The 18,029-nt window shown below is 45.4% G+C and overlaps 1 protein-coding gene across 1 annotated transcript in view; it reads left to right on the plus strand.

Moving 5' to 3' along the window:
* Window positions 1-18,029, plus strand: part of PAPPA (pappalysin 1) — a 177,378-nt gene that overhangs the window by 83,632 nt on the left and 75,717 nt on the right. The window contains exons 8-9 of the mRNA XM_068413809.1: window positions 7,419-7,547; window positions 9,163-9,254. Coding sequence (XP_068269910.1) covers window positions 7,419-7,547; window positions 9,163-9,254 — 221 coding nt within the window. The remainder of the gene's footprint in view (window positions 1-7,418; window positions 7,548-9,162; window positions 9,255-18,029) is intronic.

Genomic DNA, 18,029 nt, shown 5'->3' on the forward strand with positions numbered 1-18,029 from the left:
TGGCGGTCCTGCATAGAGAAGCCGTGGCACAACCGGGATGTCGTTAATGGTGTGAGTAATCAGGCAGTGCTCGTCGAGAGGCACGATGCAACAGGCAAAGGTTCGCCAGTGACGATGATGGCCTTTGAAGCAATTAACCTGCCCTAACCTGCCTGCTGGTTGTGTTACTGTTTTCTCCCTGCCGCACCGGTACATCGGAGCACTATCCTCAGGTGGTGGATGCTGGCACCGGTCCCTTGAAATCAATAGAGAAGTGCTGGCTTCCACTGGTTGGAAATAGGGCTTTCGTGTTCCAGATCCTTCCTCAGTCAAAACACAACAGCCTTCCCTCCTGTGGCGGCCGCATCCGAGCTTCATGTTGAGAAGCGCTCCCGTCTCAGCTTAGGGTCTGATCGCAGCGGTGAAGAAGCAAACACAACAGATTTTCCCCCTCCTTCCCTGCTTTTAATAGCAACCAGGTGCTCCGACACTTAACCTGTGTGCTGCCGTGAAATTGTCTGTCGCGTGCAAACACCCATATAGGCCCTGGGCCTCTAGGATTTACTTTATCCCAGGATTTGTAGCCCAATCTCATTTAGATCCTCCATTTATAGCATCCACCTTAAAATTTTGTAACTTTTGTTGTTGTTGTTTAAATGTGAAAGTAGAAAATTGTCTCATGACATTTGACTTTTTTTTTCTTTTGAGAAAAAACAAGAAATATCTTCAAGGCCTTGGCTGCAGACTTTGTTTTTTATTAAATGTGCTACTGTGTTTTAAATTGGTACCAGGGCAAATACTTGGACGATTATATCAAAGTCTGCTGGAGTTAATCAGTTGCATATATATCTATATGTTTACTGCTTAAAAAACTTAAAGTTCTTGCACGAAGGACAGAAGAGAGCAATCTGTGTAAAGAACAAATGTTCAAAACCAAATGTGTTTGAGGTCCTTAACAGGACCTGGGTTTCAGAGCAGAGGTGCTACAGCCAGGCGTGGAGTCCTGCGCCAGGGCATCTTGTGCAGGCAGGCAGCTGGTGTGAGCAGCAAATGCACATGTTTGCAACTCAGAGGAACAGATGAGCAGCTGGGGTGCAGTGGTTTAAACCTGGAGTATTTTGCTGAGGTCTCTAAAGATCTCACTTGAGATTTACAGCAGAGTAAGCGAGAGCAGAGCTGTTAACTAATTGCCTGTTTTGATTTTGTGGTGATAGTGAGAGTTGATGGTGACTTTGGTTCGTAGAGGTATTTCATGGAGCGAAAGATATTTTCCTGTTCCTGGTAGACTGGATCCCTCAACCTTTGACTTCAGTCTCAAATACGTGGGGTGTCCATAGTGTAAGTGGGTAAGGTGGTTGGTTTAGGTGTTAGTAGAAATACCTTCCTGATACAGTCAGAAGCAAATGTTGAGTTTGGGCATTGTCTTGACGCCACTGCTTTGCACGGTGAGACTCTGGGCTTCAGATAGCAGAGCCACCTCATGGTACAAAACGTACCCCACCAAGTATTCTGCTGAGATTATCTGTTCAGGTCGTTGGCTGCCCTGTCGTTCTTCCTTGGAAATATCCAGTTCAGGTTTAAGATGGGTTTGGGAGCAGAAATCCACCGTACAGTCCTCACTCTCTCATCCAGCCCATGAGTGTTCATTTAGCACTTCAACTGCCCTGTTTTGATTTGCTTGTAAACAAATAAATCATAATAAAGCCAGAGGGCACAGAGCAAACCCACTGCCCCTGTTGGGACCCATCTCATCATGGATAGAGAGAAAAGCCTCTCCAAGGCTGCTTCCTTGGCATTTATGTCCTCTGAGTCAGCTCGGTGTCTGAGCAAGAGGCAGGAGACTTGGTTTGAGGCCTTTGCACCTGCCATGTCGCTGGGCTTATCCAAACAGCCAGAGATCGGACTGCAGCTGAAAAAACAGCCCATCGCAAGAGCTTGGGATTTTTGACGTCCTTCTTTTGTTTACAGCATCCCACCCCTCCTCTCTCCCGACTGCAGAGCTGGGCAGGAATTCTCTTCATTATCTTCTGCCGTGCTTCTCATGCCATTTTTATTAAAAGAAGGAAAGGCAAGGTGAGGGGGAGCATGTGCGAGAGAGGGGATAAAAGAAGAAAACAGTCATATTTGTACAGTCAATGGCAATGCAGGAAAAAGGATGGGAGCTGGGGAGCAGATCTATTCGGGTTGTCCTAAAGCGACCTCATCCCCTGGGTTACTCTTTATCAATTGCTTTTGGAGCACCTGAGGATGAGGGAGCCTTCAAACACTGCAGTGGTGTTGCCAAGAGGTAAAACCCAGTGCAGTTTAATGACCCACTCTCTAAAGTAGTGATGAAGAGAGTGGTGTTAGCTCCTCCGAGCTAGAAACACTGAGCCCTGGTTCAGTGCCTGGGACTGGGAGATTCTAAACATGTCTGAGCATTGTAGTGCTTCTTCACTGAGTTAGTGGGTATTTGGGGTATTTCAGGACCTCTGTAAATGACGTTGGGTGTTTCGGTGGCTGTGAGCAGTATGTGGGGACGGACTGGACAGCTCGAGGCTGTGGAGGACGGGACAGGAGATGGCGTAGACCATCGGCTCTTCCATGTGTGGTTGTATTCAGTCCACCCTGAGCAGCTGATACAAAGCCTTGCAACAAGTGAAGATGTGGGGTTGCTGCTATTTGCTGCCAGCGGATTTCCTGTTCTGCTCAGCAAGGCTTCCTTGCTGGAGAAGAAGAGCAAAGGTGACAGTGCTACAGGGAAACAGGGACATTGCTGGCAGACTGGGGCTCATCTGGGCTTCAGAGAGCTGTCCAGGAAACATTGTCTTTTGGCTCAAGAGTTTGGTGGTTGTTTAAGGTCAAAGAAAGATGAGTCCTTCATGAGGATGCTTGAGGTGTGGAATTTGCTTGTTTCACATGGCACTGCCTGTGACAGACAGAATTTAATTGGGGATGCCTAAGACCTTGTCATCTTGTCATTAAATAACAAGAATGCTGTCTGCTTTCACTGCTTTCTGGCCATTTATGTTTTCATAAGGCAGAAGCTGGGATCAGCCTTAAGGATATTTTCAATTTTGTCGGAAACAAGCCTTTGCTGTATAAAAAACCCTCCCTGCTGTTATTTGTAGTAGGAAAAACATATATGCTATTGTAGCAGGGAGAGAGGCATGGGATGCTTGCTTTCCCTTGGTGCTTTCACTGCATCTGGAGTGTGTGCTGTGTCCTCCGATGCTGAAGCCCTACAGTGGGCACAGGGCAGATGTGGTTGGGGCAGTGCCAGCCCTTGAAGGTCTGCTGGCACTTGAGGGCGTGTGTTGCTTCTGTAAATCCAATGATCCTTTAAACCCGCCTTTGTCTGAGTAGAAAACAACTCCCCAGAGGTTTAATTTTTCACGTAAGTTTTACAGGAACACCCCAACTGAAAGCAGAGGTCCCTTGCCTGGGCGGCACAGCAAGATGAACTCAACTGCCCAGCCTCCCCAGTAAAAACGGGAATAGAATTAGAGGGTTTTATATTTCTGACCCTGGATCTGTCACTCACCACAGCAGACAGGAAAGTCGCCCTCGTGGTATTTCACACAGCACATCCTAATTCTCCCTCTAAGCAGAGGGCTTGAGTCATTGCTTTTTAATAAGACTGCCTCCCCACGGGCGGAAGCTGCAGCGATCAATGCGGCTTACTCAGTGCTCGAAAAGGTCATTAAAAGACCATAGATATAAATTTAAAAGAGTGTTTGTTCACATCCTTAGTGTTAAAGATGTTCTTCTCTCTCACTTCCTTAAGTAGCATCGTGCGAAGCCGGCGTGCGTCGGACCTGCCCGACAGCAGAGTGGAAAGAGCACGTTATGGCTGTTAGGGTGCCATCAGCTCTGAGGGAAGGCGGGAGAGAAAATAAATGGTCAAAAATCACACTTTTATCACCACTTGGAGCAGAACTTGTTTTGCTGACATCTCCAGATACAGTCTGTAGTATCGACCTTGGTGCCCTATAACTGTATAGGAGAGCATAAATTCTTTTTTTGGGTTTCTTTTCCCCTTCGTTCCTGCATTCCTTCCTCCCTCCCTCGCTATGGTACTGGATTACTGCCCGAAGTATTGCACGTATCATCCCTATTTTTCCGAAACGTGGGTACTGTGAAGGAATGCTAAAACTCTCAGTTGCTGCTGATATGATATATTTAACAGTTCAAGAGGATAGAAGTATGTCAGGTTCCAGTTGTTGAGATGTGAAATGCCACATCCAGCTCATTAGTCAGGTTTTTGCCACTAGCTGCATCAGTCCAGGATGAACTGAAAGCGCGGTGGCTTGAGTTTTGCGTTTCTGAGGTGGCTTTCTGATGCTCCAGCCCAGGTACATCTCCAGCTATGGTTGCTTGATGCTGGAGAGTACCTCTGGAGCACACGTGCTCCTGTTTCTGATCTCCTCTGGGCATGGCTGGTTTGTTGGTGCTGCCCTGGGTGTGACAGCCTAGGGCTTCTCTGCCATCCCCAGCGTGGGGAAGGTTGTCAGGCTCCAGGTTCCTCTCGACTGGGCTGTCCAAAAGGGAGCCGGGATGAGGATGGGGAGGACTGGCCCCACGGCTGCAGAGTGGGTCTGGAGACCTGGCTCCCAGTCCTGCCATTGCTTTACAGGGAGCATATGTCTCCTGGCATGTCCTCTCTTTCTCTGTATTTTAACCCAAGAGAAGGATATTGCATTCATAGCTCATGGGGTATCATGAGCATAAATAACTTAATAGCTATTTTGTACCCAAACTGTGTAGAAGTAAGGGAAGCCAGGCTGTGCAGATACCTAAATGTATGTGTAAGGAGTCAGGTATTCACCTTCTTTTTTTTGGAGAAGAAATGGCCTTTTTTTGTGTCACTAAACTATAAGGATCACTTGACTGTCACGATGTATCATTTCTCCAAGAGCTTTCCAGTTTTGAGCAGCAGGCTGCAGTTGGAAATCTCCCTTTCCCAGCGTGTAGCAGGTGACAGGATTAGACCAAAGCCCACTGCCACGAAGCCAGCAGTCGCTCTGCTCTGTTGTCCGCAGGGTCCTCTCCCCATGCGCAGTTTGTCATTCACAATCCATACAATTAAATACACCAGAGTTCTCCCCACCTAATAACTTTCGTTTCCAGTTTTCTGTCTTATTCACCCACATACACATTCATCTCTGGTCACCTAATAGTTCACAAACACCATATTCTCCCCCGTGTTTAGTTTAGTACTGTGTCTTCTTCCGTCATGTTCTGCCAACTGCCTGCCCTGTACGTAAACAAACGTGCATTTTCCGGTTTTCCCTTTGCTTACATGTACACACAAGCACACACAAACACTCCCACACACGAAAACACGCTCGCAGAGGCACATTTTCTGCTGTTAGCCGAATGCCTGCCCATCACCTGTGGCTATCAGTGGAAATCACGCAAGAAATCCGAATCTGAAAGCTACTATTTTGCATTCGTGCGTGTGCTCTCAGCGCATCAGAAAGCAGCATGGATTGATTTATTTTGTAGCTGTTATAGCTGCCCAAACCATTCATTTGTTAACAGTCTTTCTGAAGAATTGAACCTTTTTTGTGGTTAGCAGGTCCCCAGTGACAAAATCCACATTTCTACAAGTATACTTCTTAATCTTAAATATTTTACTAATGGTTTTGAGAAAGAACTTGAGAAATAACTGCTCTTTAATAATCAAAGCTTGCCTCTGCTTTGATTTCATCAGTATATATCAGAAACTTCCCGTCTTAATAAGTGGGTTTATCCGGGAATGAGATCTAGAGGAAACCCTCAGTATTATACATCAGTGTGTGTTTGGCCACTTAAGTTACTTCCTATAATTTTTTTTTTTTCAAAACAGTTGTTTTAAACAGGTCCCAAGGGCAGAAGTTTGAAATTTTTCACTTTGATTGAATAAACGCTCTTACCAATATCTGGGTAGATATCTCCCCAATCTGTAGGTGAATTAAGATACTGTTTGTGCTATGTGAACTCTCAAATTTAGCTAATAGGAGCTACAGACTATTGCCGACAGGAATCAGGCGAAGCAGCAATGAGAAAGCCAGTGGTGGTGTGTCTTTGTTCCACTGAGTTTCACTCCCCATTTCAAGTGTGGTAACAAAGAATCGAGTCCCAGTGCTGTTCGCCTGCAATTCATTCAAGGACAGTTATTTTGCAGGCGTAGTATCCATGAGAAACAGCTTTGTTGTAAAACATACATTGTGGTATTGGAGTTTAAGTCATGCTTGGTAATTTAATGCATGTTGTAAGGAGAGACTTATTTCACAAACTTGAAGATTTCAGTGACTGCAGTCCATTGATATCTGCTTCAATGGCTTTGTGGCTCTGTGTGGTAGATATATCTCCTCGTAGTACACACTTCATTAATACACGCTTTTTGACCCAGTTCCTGTGACAAAAAGACGTATATTGCTGTCAGTAATTGGGGCAATATGAGCGTAGTAAGTAGGGGACTGGTGTGGGCTAGGAAAGAGCTGGGTTGCATTATGGGCTCTGCAATTAGCCTGATTGATGACTTCGAGCAAATCATTTTGCCTTCGCCATTCCGTGGCTTTACAAATCGGCACAATGAGGATAATGGTGATGAGTTTCTTTGTGGAATGTTTTGAGTTCTGATAATGTAAAAGACATCGTAAAAGAGGTAAACATTTATATTAGGCTTGTATTATTTCTGTGTAACAGTTTGCTAATTCTTTCTGTGAATATGTTGATGCTAATACCATGATCCAATGCTGTGGTGTGGATCCTATTTTTTGTGCTCGCCTGGAGAGGAAGAATCCTTCTTTTTAACCCGAATGCAAAGTGAATAACTTATTTATCTATCACTGAAACATCCCCAGTCCAATTCTGTCTTCAATCAATAGGCAAATTCCCACTGGCTACAGCTGCAGTTGGATTGAGGTCAGGGCTGTTCAGGAGGTAATCAGTGTTTACAGAGTATTTTAAGTTCTTTAAATGAACTATGCCACAAACTTGCAGGTAACACTGTCCCTGACGGGGAGATACAGGAGTGGACGTGTCCAAGGCTAAGCGCAGTGAAGCACAGGGCTGGTTTCTCAAATCCTGTCACTGTCTCCCACCGCCCGTGGTGAGGACTGACACGCTGCCACGGTGTCAGCGCAATGCCACCTCTACAGTGGGTAAAGACGTAAGCAGCAACACACCGAAGTGCGTGATTTTCATCAGCAAATAGTTGACTGTCAAATAGTCAAGAGTTGCACCTATTTTGGAGCTGTGCATAAATCAAGCATAGACGTAGGTAGCACTGATTGTGCTCAGACACCCAACCAAAACTTAATCCCATCAAAATGAGGTAGGACTATTCTGAGGACCTGATTGAACTAAAACTTGCTTTCTTGGCCGCCAACCCCCAGTTGAGTACCTTCTTCTCTGCCTTTTGCTACTGCCTTTGTTGTACCGATCACTTAATATTTGCTTTTGTCTTGCAGGGAACTAAGCGATAGGACCACATACACATACCAGGTCATCATTGTTTCCGGGACGGAGGAGAGCGAGCCTTCCCCCGCGCTTGTGTATATCTCTGGAAGTGGATACTGTGGAGATGGGATTATCCAAATGTAAGTCTGGAGTGAGCAAACAGATAAATCTGGGCACATCTCCTCCTCCAGAATCTGAGAGTAGAAAGGAATTGATGACCTCTGATGTCTCCTTAGTTTAGGCTGGCTCTCATCTGTAGATAATGACTCATGTGCTTGATGATTACCAGGATGATGACATTTAATTGGAACTTAGGCCCTGCTATCCTGGCACCAGTAGATACAGACAGAGATACAGATAATGGAGTCCAGACAGCAAGATCGATAAGAAAGTACGCTCTGTGCTGTTTATGCTGTTTGTTCGTGTATCCATATCTTTTTACATGTATATGACATTTCCTATACGGAGCTGAAGTAAGTGCTGGAAAAATTCACACAGCCTTTGATGCTGTCCTTAGATGTGAAGTCCCCTGTGCCTGGCAGCTGGTGGACAGGGTAAAACCCCTGCCACGTGTTGGGCCAGGTCCCTGGTGCAACCCCTTGTTTGACCAGCCACCGGAGCTGGGATGCATTTGGGGGAGATAGATTTGGCCTCTGAGGGAGAGCGCTGGGAATTGCATGTTCTCCGTCAGCTCCTCCCTCTCTCTGGCTGCCAATCCCCAGACCACTGAAAATGTAAAATCATTCACAACTATGTTAGGGTTTATTCTTTTATTATGTTGGCTCTTAAGGCCACCTGCTTCAAAGCTTCCTGGCATTAGGTAATTTAATTATTTAAACTATGGAAGTAACAACAAGCAAGTGCTTAATCCAGCCAGTATTATTTGCTTGAAATAATGCTGATCAGCAATCACATAGTACAGCTCTGTCAGATGATATACCTGGCAGCAAATATTTGCAGGATGAGGCCCAAAAGGCAAGGAAATCAAAGAGAACAATCAAATGACATATGAATCCAAGGCAGCCTTGGAGAGAGAGGTGGAGAAAGACAGATTAATTTTGCTTTCCATAACTTTTCTCCTACTGTTATGTTTGCACATTCCTCAAACATCACTTGTGGCTTTGCAGCAAGCGTCGAACAATAGCTGAGCTGCCTCAGGAGCGAGCAGGAACCAGACTGTGTCACAGCTTGGTTGGTTGTGGCCCCACTTGCAGCTGTGGCAGCCCCTTTCTCATCTGGTTGGCACTCTTCTCTCCGCACGCTGCTGCAACCGTGTGGGCTGGTGTAGGCTGGATCCCATCCCCGACACCACCTGCTCCCTGTTGACTGCTCTCCTCCGAGTGCTGTCACCTGGAATAGCCCAGCACCAGGCTTTATGCCTTGTTATTCCCATGCTGGGGTCACAGTCTGGCCCTTCCAGATTTAATACAAAGAGTTTCAGAGATTCCTGTTCTCTTTTTCCGCACCTGCTGAGTTGCAGCCACACCAGCTATGAAGGAAGTTGCTCATATCCTCATCAGAGAACAGCAAGTGGTATCCACATGTGCAGGAGAGAAGTGGCCAGGCAAGCTTGTGAACCAGGAATGATGAAAGTCAGGGCTGGAGGAGAAAGAGAGAGGTATTTTAAGTGTTGGCACACAAAGCCGCTGTACTGGATTTCAGGGCTTTGGGGTTCTGCAGAGGGGTTGCAGCAATTGTCATGATGATGCCATTTGCCATCTGACTCATTTTTGCATGTGTGTGCCCTGCCTACAGAGACTTGGGGGAAGAATGCGACGATATGAATAAGATCAACGGTGATGGCTGCTCCCTGTTCTGCCTGCAGGAGTTATCCTTTAATTGCATCGGTAAGTCTGGCTCAGAGCCCTTCCACTCATGGGTGGGCCACAACTCTACACAGAGTGTAAGAAAAAAAACAACAGTATTTTCACCATTTCCAGCTGAAGAGTTGTCATGGAAGAGAGAAAAAAAGATGGAATTTGTAGGTTTGAAAGGCGAACATATCTTCCCAGCTTCTGGTCATTTTGATGGGAAATTGGTTCTGCTGGCTTTGAAACAGCCCAGGACTTAGGACTTAGTCAGCCATTGTGGGACTGATCCAAAGCCCATTGAAGTCAGTGGGTGGTTTTCCACTGGCTTCAATAGGCTTTAGATCTGGCTACGTGAGAAGACATGAACTGATTTTTTTTCTAGTAAACAGGAGGAGGAGTGAAAGGGGAAAGGCCTGAGACCAGAAGCAAGTCCAGCTGAGGTCACACCTCCTTTGAGTTGCAAATCAATATCTGAGGATCAAAGGTCTAGCTAATCCCCTTTTTCAGAGGTGAAAACTACTTAATCAGATTTCATTTGCAAGCCTGGTTTGCTCTGATTAGCAAAATCTGTAAGCACAATGGCCGGAAGATGCTCGAGCTATCAGGATAGCAGGGCTGCAGTTGTGAGCTTTACATATTTATTAAACTCTCTAGGAATGCTGGGGGCAGAGAAGGGAAATGGAGACCAATTTATGCTGCACCTTCTGTGGGGTAGTCCTGCATCGTGGGATTGCATTTCCCAACGAGGGCTCAGTGAGGTCTGGGGAAGGATGAAACGTGCAGAGCTTCCGAAACCAAAGTTAATGTTTATAAAGGGTTGGCTTTTTCTCAAGAGATTTTATGATATTCCTTATCTGGACTGACCAAGCAAATACTCTGTCCCGTCTAGTGATCCCATGCCTTCAGCTCAGGGCATCAGTCCTAAGCAGATAATATAACGTTGGCAATTTGCTCTTTTTGGCAAACGGGACGATTCCTTCTTGTGCCTGGAGCAACATACAAAGGACCTCACAGGCACCACGCTTCCCTTGGGTGGTAAGCTGGGGACTGCTTGTCTCGTCGGAATGGCTGCATTTTTACTTCAGCATCCCACGCTGTGGGACTTGAGGCCTGATTTGGTGAGGTGCTTATTTACATATTTACATATGTAAATTGTTCTATTGAAATCTGAGAGTATTTATGGTCGAGGCTAATTGTGACTATTGGTGGTCTTGAAGTTACGTTTGTGTTTCAAGTAACTGGCTGCCTTAGAGCCTCAAGCACTGAAAGATACTAGTCATAATATTTTGAAAGTGAGATAAACACTTATGCAAATGTTTTGGGTTCTCCAAAAATCAGGCGTAGTGCGAGGCTGGTTCCAGCAAGGGTTTGGGTTGGAGCTGTGTGATTGCATCTGTATCACCTTGCTCAGCAGCAGGTCTGAGCTCCTTGGTCCAGGTCTATACTTGGAGCACTTCCCAGCATTACAGTAGGACATGACCCAGGTCCTCCCTTGGTTCTTAAGGAAACTAGGATGTGTGGGCTGGGCAGCAGTGTCATCATGCTCCAAATAAGTCCATGGACAGGAGTAAAAGCGAGGTGTCCCAAGCCTTGGACCACACAGCGGTGTCCTGCCGGGTGAGTGCAGGAGCCTGCGTTATGCCTGTGTACCTGTTCATCTGTGGTATCAGCAACAGGGCTGGTTAAGAGTGTGGAAAAAAGCCTGTGTGACAGCATTATGATTAGAAAATGAAGCAGCTAAAACATACACACAAATTTTTCTGTGCCATTACAGATGAAGTGATTTTTCAGATTTGCTTGTATTAAAAAGGAAAGGGGAATTCCAGAGGTTAAACGTTGTTTGTTTGCCATGGGCTTTGGAAGGTCATGGATTTGCACAGGTCCTGGTTTACAAAAGCAAACGAAATCAAATTCAGTTGTTTGTGGAATACTGAATGTGGGGTTCACTTAGGTGAATGAAATCAGCTGAAGCAGTGGAAGGGTGCACGGACCCAGACCTTACAGATGTTTTTTTGCGTGACTTTACAGTTGTGGTGGTGCGACAGCTGTGGGTGCTGGCCTCAGTGTGCATGCAGGTCTGCGAGGGTAGACCAGCTGCTGCTGTTTTGGGGCAAACACGGCCTTTGTCAGGTCCTTAGGAAAGGTTCAGAGAAGGTAATACCTGTGAAACAAGCCCCGTTGGCTTTTATGGGTGCTAGACCACCAAGGCTTAGGACGTTAAGAGCTGGAGAGATACTTCCAGACAGATGAACAGTGCTGACTTGTGTTCTGTTTTAATGTATCAAGCACTAAAATTTCACCAGAAAACATAAAGATGTTGGTGAAGCAAGTGGCTGTACATATTACGTAATAAATAATAACTAAAAAGAGCAGAAATTCAGCATTCTTTGTAATCTAATAATATCAGACTGGATCCTCTGCCTTTAGCCAAACAAAAGTTCTCTTTGAGACTGGTGGGGTGTTTTCTTGGAAAATACAGAATGCTTGGGTCCCTGTTTGAGGAGCACAGGAAAATAAGTGTAATTTATTTCCATGTTTACAAGGCTAACATATGTTATAATCCTGTAGGACAACAAGTAATTATTGCAGACAGTGTTATTTTTGCAGTGATGTTCTTGTTGTATTATGTAGCTTTTTAGAGCTGCGGGAATCACTCCCCTTCACCAAAGAATTCAGCGAGCCTCAAACACATGTTCAGAGGCTTTGCTGAATTGAGGACCTCAGGGTTTGATCTTGCAATGCTTCCTTCCAGGCATTTTTCTGAACTACCCCAAGGCATTCTTTAGACTTCAGCAAATCTAACCACAACAGTGAATGCAATGCTTGTCACAAACTGTCTGCAGGATTAGGTCCCACATGGCTGGAAATAATCACTAAATGTTTTTTTTGCAAAGGCAGGGCTGAAGGGGTGTCATCGGGGGGGTTCCATAGCAGGAGGTTTGATAGCAAAGCCCAAGCAGGCTTCTTCCTTCCAAAGCAGAGACCACGCAAGTCACCTCACTTGGTAGAAGAGAAATACGACTGAGCCCGCAAACATCATCAAGCTTTAGATTTAGAGCCGTGAATCACAGAATACTTGAGGTTGGAAGGAGTCTCTGGGGGTCTCTAGTCCAAGGAGAGCCAACTTCGAAGTTAGATCCACCTTCAAAGTTGGAGCATGTTGCTCAGGGTCATGTCCAGCTGCGTTCTGGATATCTCCAAGGATGGAGGCAACCTGTTTGCAGGTGTCCCTCTGCCTCTCTTGCTCCCTTTACCTTTTAGGATTATGAGGTTTATGGAGTTTTTTAATTGGTCCAACTTTCCTTTGAATAAATGGCACAAGGCTCTCAAGACACTTTGCGCTAGTGCCTGTAATAAAATTAGACTTTTTTTTTTTTTTTTCCTGGGTTTTGTTTTCCCTCCTCCTTTCCTCTCTAATCAGATAACAGTGGATCAATCTGCTCTGCCACAGGAGGAGGGGCGCGGGGGAAGGAAGGAGGGAGGCAGGGAAGAAAACTGTGTGGTCTTACTGTCAGGCTGTCCTGGCCTTCTCTGAACACAAAGCCGAGTAACAGAAAACAGATAAGATTAATAGCGTCTTCTTCCTGCAATATGCCGAAGAGCGACAGTGAGATTAATTAATTAATTAATGAAAGCATCTGGCAGTACTCCTTTTTTAAGTTCTGCGGTACACTCGCCCTTCCCCATCCTGAAATTTATTATCTTTACTTTTTTTCCCCCTTTGCGTAGCAGATTTTGCATATTTTATCTCCTCCGTGCAGGATTTGGTCCCACAGGGCAAGTTTCACTTTGCCTTTTGATTTGCAGGAGACAAGTGAATCAAAGTCGTGGCCGCTGTGACTGATGCACCCCTCTCCTACCTCTTGGCTGCTCTTCTTTCACCTTGCTCTTGATTACTCCCGGGATAACCGATTTTTGCGATTACTGTGGAGCTCAGCCAAGTCCAAGCCGACATGTCCTGTGTAAAACAGGCCCCAGTCATAAGAGTTATGATTTGCAGTTGTGGGAACTCAGAGCTTTTTAGCACTTGATCCATTCCCACCGGACTGGTGAGAAAAGGGTGTCTAACAAGCAGCTGAGCACCTTGTCCTTGGTATGCACTCTCCCACACACCAACATTGTCCACATGCATCTAGATATATGTGTGGACGGTGAAAAAGCGCTGCTTTCATTTGCATTCCTTTTGTTGAGCGCAATGTGCATTGTGCATTGATTTAGCTCGCCAGTGCTGAAGAAAGAGAAGGATGTAATAAAAAAGATGCAGAGATCAATAAAAAAGAAGGGAGGGGAAGAGAAAGTAATATGAAAAGAGATGAATAAAGACTGATAGACACATTGAAACACAGCTAGGAAGTAGCTTCAGAACTTCTATCTACCCTTAAGTTTGCCTGGTAATTTATGGGGTTTTCAGTGGCATCTTACTGGTGTCATTATTGCTACATTTTATCTCCTTTGCTTATGAGGGACTCTTCGCTAAAGCCTTTTTACAGCAGAACAAGGCAGCGCTTCCACTAGCTTCCACACGTGATGGTCCCACTGAAGGACGTGAATGTTTCAGGTTAGACACGTGTCTCCATGGTTTGTTGGATCAGAGCCTCAGGGACGTAAAATACAAAGAAAAGGCACAGAGTAGAGGAAAAGAGAAAATAAATATATCTAGCTCTTGAATTGACCACCCATTTCTGGCATGCTTGAAGCATTAGTTGCCAGTGGTTGTTCAGGGAGAAGTATGATTTTAATTTGACAATGATCCTTAAACACCTTTTCTTTCACTCCTGCTTGACCTCAAATGTTTTTTTGCTACCTTACAAATCTGGATCTGTCCTTCTCCTCCTCAGAGGCCTCTCCCTCCAGCTGTGAGCCTTACCTTTGTGGGAGCTCTATCCTTTACCTCTCCTATTATCCATAAATTAAGCATAGCACTTTCCCCTAATCTTATTGTTTGGCGGGCTGCATTGCATTCAGGGAAATGATCAATATTCATGAGCTTGCTATCTCTGTTTGGTGCATAATCCTCTAGGGAAATTGCAGTGTTAAATGAGTGACACAAACCTAATTTTATATGTCTTTTCTTTCCTTTCTTTCTTTTTCCTTTTTTTCCCTTTTTGACAGAGGAGTAATGTGCTTAAAATAAATTGATGGATGACCATCCATATTCATTGTGGGCATGCTTTGAGAGCACGCCTCGCTCCCATCCTCTCCCCCTCCCTTCCTCATACCCCTGCACGGGAACACAGCTTTGACTGCCGAAACTGCGGCCCCACACAGCAGCTAATGGTGATTTCGCCTTCTTTCATGAGCATTAAATAGACCTTGGCTGACCCTGCTGAGGGCTTTCAGTAGAACAACAGCATGGGAGAAACCGAGCCACCTTGCAAGAGAAACTCAACATCTCACAGGGCATCAATGAGACTAAAGCATTGACCAAGGAGCTTGGGAAAGTGTATTGCTGTCAATAAAGAAGCTGAGGTTCTACAGCAGAATTTCATAGCAAATAGCAATGAATTTACTGACCAGGGCTATTTGGATGATATTTGTGTGAAGCCTTCAGCTTAAGGCAAATACTTTGAAGCTGACTGTTTCCTGCAGCTCATGGGAGTGTGGCTACATGTTGTAAAATGTCTAAGCACTCATTTGGCAAGTTAGTAATCACAGCATCGTCATAAAGTCTCTTAAACTGATTTTCAGACTGTCATCATTAATAGTGCAATCTTAGCAGGGCCAGCTGAGCCACAGAGCAGAGGGAGCAGGCATCTCAGGCAGCAAAATACAAAGGACAGAAGCTTTTTTGTGGGGGAGAATGTGGGCTGGAGTGGTATTTGTCTGCATTTTTCCCTAGGCCAGTGACTCCAGCCCAGCTCAAACCAGCTTTGGTTTTTAGGACACGGCTACAACGAGAGCCCAACAGGAGAATTACTCCTTTGCTTGTTGCATCCCTCATGCATTACTCTCTGTGGATCAGAGAGGCTTCCACGGCTGGTCATACTTCCCTCCTTAGAGCATCCTCTGTGACTCAACAGCAACTTGCTGTGCTTAGAGGATGATGCTGAGCACAAGACCGTCCTTTGCAATAACAGCCAACCACAGGCACAAACAAGCAGTTTGTTTTCCTTGGTGAACGGTAGCACTGGGTTTTTTCTCTTGGGCTCCTTCCCAGCCTCCCAAGCAAGTGGGCCAGGTGTCGAGAAGGGCCACGCTGGCCAGCCTGCTCGTGGTCGTAGCAGTTGCTGCCTTATGTGACAGAAGCCTGAAGGCTTTCAGTCGTATATTGTCCAAGTTTAGCTAATAAATCTGTGTAAGTCTGAGGAAATACTGAAATATTCTCAGCATCGCTTCTCTGATTTATCCAGCCACTCAGGGAGGGAAACAAGATTAGGTGGGGAGAGGACGCGTGTTGTAGTGCTTTTCTAACGTGCCTGGTTGCCCGGGGTTGGGGGAAGGCCACATTGGCTCCTGTCAGCTAGCCGCAGAGCAGATAAGGTCTTACTACCACTGCCAACGATGGAAAATATCCTTTCGCTTAAGTGACAAAGGCTCATATTCTTGGAGGTGAAATATCAAATTTCAATGCTGGGCTCTGCGAGGGAGTTGTAATTGTATCTGTCTGCAGCACGCAGATCAATTGCATAATTATTGTGCTCCGACCGCTATATCATACCGATGAGCCGAGTCACGCCAGACAAAGAACAAGCCCAGGAATGTATTTCCACGAAGCAGCCGAATTACCAGGGAGCCACACTCTTCAAATGCATTATGCCTGCCTGCTTGGTTCAGGAGATGCTCAGACACAATTGTCATGTTGTACGGAAAAAGCCTCCTGCAAGGCCCCTGGATGTTCCGCAGTAGATTGCAACACCCGCGTTGCTTTTCATTTCCAAGGTGTCTGTTTTATTTCATTGAAGGAAAACGTCACAAGTTATTGATATGCAACTTTATTCGGAAAGGTCTGCCCAAGCTTTGTGTAATGGTTTTCCTCTTTTCAAATCAGAATATCCAGGAAGGAAAATAACTCTCGAATATTTTACTGTAGCAGGAAATATCTCTGTCTCTGGCTTCTTCAATATTAAAGAAGAGGTTAGCAGATATCCTGAAAGAAGGCCATGTTATTCACTCTCTTCCCACTGAAGCCAAAGGTGAAACTCCTATGGAAATAAATGGACCAGGTTCTGTGATCGCTCAGCCACCAGGTTCATGTGATGTGCAGTGAAATTACTTCTACTTTTGTGATAGAAACCTCTGGATACGTTTCTTCTCATCTGTGAACATAAACACCGGTGCTGGAGATGCCGACTAAGTGACATGGTTGTAAAATCCTGCTTCTGTAGAAGTTGCTGACTTGGATGAAGCTGTGATTTGCCTGTGTCTGAAAAGGCCTGCATGCCTCTGGGCAGACCTTTCAGGGGTTAAAATGTGAAGCTCGCTCTGTTCCAAGAATTTGTTACTCTGAGACAATGCTGCTGCATTTTTGTCCCCCCTTTTTTCCTTCTTTTTTTTTTTTCCCTCGGACAAATAGTTATGTGGCATGAGGCTTATTATAGTTGGAAACATCCCTAAGTAAACAGCTGAGCTTAAAAATACTCTTTTTTTTTTGTCTGGCCTTTTAAAAGAATAGTAGTTATTGCACAAAAGAAGACTATGCTGATGCCAGTCACTGCGTTCTAGCTGAAAACAGGAAGCCGCCCCGAGTGTCTGTCCCCAGCACTTTGACCACACGGCTCGGACATTAAAAGCCTCGTCAGAGGATGTGCCCTGTGATATGAATTGGACCTCGTTATCTCTTGTTTTAACGAGGTGGAAGGCTGCCTATCACAGATAAGTGTATATCCTGCATGTCTGCTTCCTGGTCTCTACCAGACTTCATTCATTTCGCTGGTGATTTTCTAGCCTGGCTTTGAGCAGGTGACTGTGATGGGGAGTTACCTGCTCATCCAGACCTGCTCAGGGATGCCCAGATGTCGCACAAATCTTCGCCGAACCGGAGACTGCCTTTTCCCAAAGTAAGGGCAGGAGAGGGATTTTGGTTTGGCCCAAACATTTCTGTGCCTTCAGTAAGAACTTTGTCATGGAAAAGGAGCTTGGGCTGCCTGGATGAACACATGTTCCACGAGTTCACCTCAGGATCCTTCAGCATCTGTCATCAGTTCCCCAGAGACACGGTCTCCTGCTGCCAGGTGCTACGCCTGCAGACATTTTACTGTTCTAGATTTAAGCTGGATTTCCAGGCAACTGCTTTTTTATTTTTTGAAGTCGTTTTCCCTTAAGGACAAATCATATTCCCTTCATGTTCCCTTCCTCCCTATCTCCTTCAAATCAAATTCAACTTTGAAGTGAGAAGTCCACAGTGTTGATGAACATAATCCGTGATGCAGGCCATATGTGACAGAGACATCACTTTGACCTTCACCAAATCTTGAGAGCCTATAGACCTCTCTGGAGACAAAAATTAGCTCATATTACCAAGGCCCTGGATGCATTTCATGTCACATTAGTTGAGAAGAGAACGGAAAAGGCATTTTGCACCATTATGGAGATAAAGATGTTAGCTACTGCTTCCTAGAAATATACCACTCCTGACACTGCCCTCCCCGCCTTTGAGCCTGTAGGACTCTACGGATTTAACTGAGCTGTGTTCACACCACTGTGGAAAGGGAAGAAGCCTGTTAGTTTTTATTTTGTGAGGGCAGTCGTAGGAAGAAACAATCTGGTCGTTCTTCACTTTGCTCATGAAAATGTAAAGCCTAATGTGTAACCTACGAAGCGTCCAAGACCGCAGTAAGAATCAGGAGTCAGAGCTGGTGCTCAGTACCTGAG

This window comes from Nyctibius grandis, chromosome 16 (genome assembly GCF_013368605.1).
Source record: "Nyctibius grandis isolate bNycGra1 chromosome 16, bNycGra1.pri, whole genome shotgun sequence".
Lineage (NCBI taxonomy): Eukaryota > Metazoa > Chordata > Aves > Nyctibiiformes > Nyctibiidae > Nyctibius > Nyctibius grandis.